Here is a 6,097-nt window from a genome sequence, read left to right on the forward strand (position 1 = left end):
GTTTGCTTGCCTCAACTGAGCTCATGAGTTTCCTCACTACATTATGAACATTACCCGCCTCTCATACACACGATTTTGGGTAGAAGTGTACAAAAATTAACGATAATTTTCTAAAATTTCCTCATTTTCACCAACTTGTATTCCCACACCGGAGTTGACATGGAAAAAATACAAGTGAAATATATATTTTACATTTCACTTTGGGAAAAACGCATGTAAGCAGAGAATTACGCGTAAAACACGTGATGTGTGTTACGTGATATGGGGTCATTTGTCCGCTGTAATTCGCTCAGTATTTTCAATTCGCATCATCTGGCGTTTTTCACATAGAGTATTACGCCACTTCACGTGAAACAGCTGAAATTCCATTGGTGTCTCACCCGTTCCACGTGAAGTGGCGTGATATTCGCGGTGATATGCAGCAGTCGTGGAATATGTTTTTCATATCACTAGGATGAAACTCCACTGAATACACATGTCCTCAGTTATCCCCCCACTCACCGAGTCACTCCAGCTTTACATACTGGGCACTCCCCGGAGCGATCAAGCCATTGGTCCAGACACGACCAGCAAAACTGGAAGGAAACATGAATGGCGTAATACTCGGTGAAAAACGCGATATTCGCGGTGATATGCAGTAGTCGTGAAATATGTTATTCACTAGTGTTTTTCATATCACTAGGGTGAAACTCCATTGAGTGCTCACACGCGCTCCTTATCAATCTCGGAAAGAATATCGCACATTTTACAGCTCATATTCCCACCAACTTACCAAATGTCCACACCGTGTCACCACCGGCTCCGAGGCTTGATCAAAGCATATGTTACATTCAAAATTCGACGATTTGCTACGGCCGCTTTTCGTATCGTCGTCCGAGCCGGGGGTATTTGATGATGAAGATGACGATGATGACATATAAACACTGCGGAAATTATACCGTAAATTTTCCACTTCAGAAAATGTGCTCATGGTCAACTACATGTGTTGGTGACAGTATGAAAATTCTGAGAATTTCTTCTGCATTTCTACCCGAATTTCTATAATTAGTGAGGAAACTCTTCCGAGATCAGCTGAGGTATATCAGCTTGCTGTATCAATATTATCACGCGAAACGCGTCGAGGAATATATGTTCGCTTTCCTCAACTGAGCTCAGGGAAGTTTCCTCACTAATTATACAAATTCGTTTCAAAATGTACAGAAACCACTGAAAATCTCGAAATTTTCTCAGAAATTTTCATATTGTCATCAACACATGTAGTTGACCATGTGCATATTTTTCAACACTGTACTATATAGACTGCAATTGAAACAGTTATATCTTCCTGAAAACTCCCGAACTCAACAAGCACCAGGAAACGATTGTCAGAAGGAAGCCTAGAGTTTCAGACGATTAACTTAGTGGGGAATATATTCACAACGATTACAGCGCGTGTCAATTTGATATGATGCAAATGTGTGTGATTTTTTCCGATATATTATGACTATATCGCATAAACAATATAAACATTGCTATGAACATGTGATGTGATAAAAGTAACCTTTCGAGACTATGATAGCGACAAGTTGTTCACTATCATTAATCCCGGAATAGAAAACACACATTCTTCACATTTGCAGTACTAAAATCAGCATAGGAATATTCAATGTCCTTATAAAAACTACGAGACAGTATCAAGATAGCACAAGAAAAAATATATCCTCAAACTTCGTAGCATCCTGATCCCTTCCGGTCCGCCGCACTTCCGAAAAATGTGCCATGTGTTGCGAAATCACATTCGAGATGACGAAACATTAATTTCACCATTGAACCAAATAGGGCTAGGAAAACCTCCTCTCCTAGACCTGAAAAACGGAAATTTCAAAAATGCACATCATGAAACGCTTCGCTCCGCTGTGATCGAGACAAAATTTCACGACGCCAGGCTTAGTCCATGCACTACTGTTCGTAGCTGCTCCCCCTCCCGAAAATCCAATCATGCATAAACCTATAATGTTCCCGAGGGGAACTCATTTTGAATTTCCAACATTCTTTAATCAGTTTCCCATGTAAATGTCATCACATTAGTAACATCATTTTCACCATTGTTATCAAACCCTGAGGGACGTTATTTCTCAAAGTATAATATGTTACAATATCAATATTAAGATATCCATAGAATTATAAGGATGTTGGTTTTTGTACACTTCTACCCAAAATCGTGTGTGTGTGAGAGGCGGGTAGTGTTCATAATGTAGTGAGGAAACTCATGAGCTCAGTTGAGGCAAGCAAACGTAAGGAAACATAATTATAAGGATAAAACGCCAGATGATGCGAATTGAAAACACTAAGCGAATTACATCGGACAAATGACCCCATATCACGTAACACACATCACCTGTTTTACGCGTAATTCTCTGCTTACATGCGTTTTTCACAAAGTGAAATGTAAAATATATATTTCACTTGTATTTTTTCCATGTCAACTCCGGTGTGGGAATACAAGTTGGTGAAAATGAGGAAATTTTAGAAAATTATCGTTGATTTTTGTACACTTCTACCCAAAATCGTGTGTGTGAGAGGCGGGTAATGTTCATAATGTAGTGAGGAAACTCATGAGCTCAGTTGAGGAAAGCAAACGTATATTCTCACGCTGATTTAGTACATTTGAAATCTGGTTGTTCAATGGAGTTTCACCACCCTAGTGATATGAAAAACACTAGTGAAAAACATATTTCCCGACTACTACAGTATACCGCGTTTTTCACCGAGTTTAACGCCACCTCACGTAAAACGGCTTGTGAAACTCCAATATATTATCAAGGTTACTAATATCTCCATGCTGTCCTCGGAAACATTATAGGTGATTCGCTGACTCTCGCCGATTCAAGTAAAACTAGTTTTCTCCGCAAGTACCTGGTTTGGTTTGTTCCACAACTATAGTCTCATGCGGCGGCTCGCGTCGGCGTCTATGGAATAAATTCATCAAGTGACGGACATCAGGATGACCCACATCATCGTCGAGTGCAGGGAACGATTTAACCTGAGTGAATTAGCCCGAAGTCGGGAAAAAATACACCAAGTCAAAACCGGTGTTGGAGGAATATATGTGCGCTTTCTTCAACTGAGCTCGAGAGTTCCTTCACTATTTATAGATATTCGGAAAGAAATCAACAATGAAATTTCAAAATTTCCAACACATGTAGTTGACCATGTGCATATTTTTACACACTCATTAATACAACGAAGTTTCAGAACACTAGTGAAAAACGTATTTCACGACTACTGCATATCACCGCGTTTTTCACCGAGTATTACGCCACTTCACATAAAACAGGTTGTGAAACTCCAATGCGTATTTTTATTACTTCTTTGTTTTCCTCATTAATAGTATCATCATCATCTTCGAAAAGCGAGGACCAGTGCTGAGGACTAGTAGTCTCCCTCCGAGTAGATTCCACCTGATGAGGAAAACTGATGTCAACTTGATAATATGCAAATATGAAGAATGCGCATTTACTATTCCGGGAATCTATTTGCTATCATAGTCTCGAAAGGTTACTTTTATCACAGCACATGTTCATAGCAATGCTTACATTGTTTATGCGATATAGTTTCAGATCGATTCTTATTAATCTCGGAAAATAACACACATTTGCATCATATCAAATTGACACACACTGTATCCGCGTGAATGGTACCTCCTCCAAGGGCCCGCCCGGATGCGTTTGCTTGTAAAAACGTCGGATTATTTCACACCGCGTCTCGCCTGAAATGTGAAAAACGTTCCATAATTTCACCCCGACAAAAACGTTCCATAATTTCACCCCGACAAAAACGTTTCGTCTGCCACTCTATACACCAGTGTTGGAGTAGGAATATATGTTCGCTCCTCTCAGCTAAGCTCAGGAGTTTCCAAAGCAAGTTTACATACGAATTCGGGTAGAAGTGTACAGAAACTAATCGAGTTCACACACGAGGAGAATTCCAAGCCGATCGACGCACGCTATCATCAACTAACATTAATGTCATCCCAGAGAATAATACGGAAATGAGAATCTTGAGGATACGAATAAACTTGGAGGTGAATAGGTCACAGTGTGGCACATAAATTTCATCAAGAAATTCTACGTCCTAGCGTGGGAAAATCAAGTGTAATGTAAATGGGAAAATTCTGAAGAAATTACAAATTTCGCTCGTTTTTGTACACTTCTACTCAAAGTCGTGTGTGAATTTCCATAATTAGCGAGGAAACTCCTGAGCTCAGTAGCTGAGGAAAGCAAACATATATTCCTACTCCAACACTGTGTTCACTCCTGAGCTCAGTAGCTGAGGAAAGCAAACATATATTCCTACTCCAACACTGTGTTCACTCCTGAGCTCAGTAGCTGAGGAAAGCAAACATATATTCCTACTCCAACACTGTGTTCACTCCTGAGCTCAGTAGCTGAGGAAAGCAAACATATATTCCTACTCCAACACTGTGTTCACTCCTGAGCTCAGTAGCTGAGGAAAGCAAACATATATTCCTACTCCAACACTGTGTTCACTCCTGAGCTCAGTAGCTGAGGAAAGCAAACATATATTCCTACTCCAACACTGTGTTCACTCCTGAGCTCAGTAGCTGAGGAAAGCAAACATATATTCCTACTCCAACACTGTGTTCACTCCTGAGCTCAGTAGCTGAGGAAAGCAAGCATATATTCCTACTCCAACACTGTGTTCACTCCTGAGCTCAGTAGCTGAGGAAAGCAAACATATATTCCTACTCCAACACTGTGTTCACTCCTGAGCTCAGTAGCTGAGGAAAGCAAACATATATTCCTACTCCAACACTGTGTTCACTCCTGAGCTCCCCTACCAGTACCCGAGACAGGATCCTTTCTACACTTTTCATCCGTAATCGTCTTAGTAGCACTTTCAAAGGACTTGTAGTTTTCCGAAGAATTTAAATCATCTCCGACCGCCCATGAACTCGACGATGATGAGTCCCACATTAGAGGCAGAAAATTGGGTGAAAAACTCCGACACACTCCTTCGGGAAAACAGTGTATGTATGAAAATTTCAATCTCGTGCTGAATCCAATGTGCGATCACGAGTGGCTTTTCACGTGCAACTCTGCGGAATAGAAATATATATAGTCAACAACATGTGTTGGTGATAATACGAAAATTCTGAGGAAATATTGGAAAATTTTCGCTGGTTTTTTTCATACTTTTACACAATGTGAATTTCATAGTATGAAAACTCCTATAATCAGGGAGGAAATTTCTGATATCAACATACAGTATATTCCCACAACACTGCTGTTGAGATTGCTCAAGTACGTACTCAAGGGCTGCAATAAACCTTTGCTGAGTTTCAAGACCCCTGTTAGGATCGAGTTTTGCATGTGGTACCCAATCATGCGAGCGCGTGGATATTAAATATAAATAATCATCCCTTATATAGATAACTATGGATATATCATATAATACCTTATAGCGAAAATCCCTATATATAACCTTATAGGGATAATCCCTATATATAGCCTTACAGGGATAATCCCTATTAGGGATAGATATTTATATAATTATAAAACCACAGAAGTTAAGTCAACCTCTTTGTGTACGCGTCACTTGGATGGACAGAGTTCCTCATCGCCACTCAAGAGATAATACCAACCCCATGTTCGTTAAATCAATTGTAGAATTCAGAATCGATTATACGTGTAACAAGCAACTCTGTGAGTTCCGAAATCGGTTTTCCCAAGTGACAGGCCGATTCTTGAGGAATTTCCTGACGATTTTTATAGGGCAGCACGCACCAAGGTGTTGGTGAATACGATAAGTCCAAGCAAAGTAGGCGTCAACTTGATATACGAGAGTTATTCTAAGAGATTAATAAGAATCGCAAACATGTGATGTGATAAAAGTAACCTTTCGAGACTATGATAGCGACAAGTTGTTCACTATCATTAATCCCGCAATAGAAAACACACATTATCAACTTAGCACTCAGCACTGTTTATACAGCAATCACAAAGATATACCACCGATATAGATTTTCCAAGATGTAATAATTACAAGGCAAACCAGAACCACCAAAAGCATCATCCGACACACACAACTACTAGAA

General features: G+C 39.9%; 2 protein-coding genes across 2 annotated transcripts; both read right to left on the bottom strand.

Annotated features, from left to right (window-relative positions):
• Positions 1 to 501: 501 nt before the first annotated feature.
• Positions 502 to 951, bottom strand: Pmar_PMAR002573 (rnf5, putative; the record flags this gene model as incomplete). Its single annotated transcript, XM_002764803.1, has 2 exons — positions 502 to 575; positions 773 to 951. Coding segments are annotated over 2 exons (253 nt in total), but the record flags the coding sequence as incomplete, so codon positions are not given.
• Positions 952 to 1,398: 447 nt separating this feature from the next.
• Positions 1,399 to 4,996, bottom strand: Pmar_PMAR002574 (hypothetical protein; the record flags this gene model as incomplete). The annotated part of the gene is made up of 5 exons (XM_002764804.1): positions 1,399 to 1,844; positions 2,896 to 3,022; positions 3,348 to 3,440; positions 3,681 to 3,748; positions 4,847 to 4,996. Coding segments are annotated over 5 exons (579 nt in total), but the record flags the coding sequence as incomplete, so codon positions are not given.
• Between the last annotated feature and the right edge of the window lie 1,101 nt (positions 4,997 to 6,097).

Source organism: Perkinsus marinus (genome assembly GCF_000006405.1).
Source record: "Perkinsus marinus ATCC 50983 genomic scaffold scf_1104296976116, whole genome shotgun sequence".
Taxonomy (NCBI): domain Eukaryota; phylum Perkinsozoa; order Perkinsida; family Perkinsidae; genus Perkinsus; species Perkinsus marinus.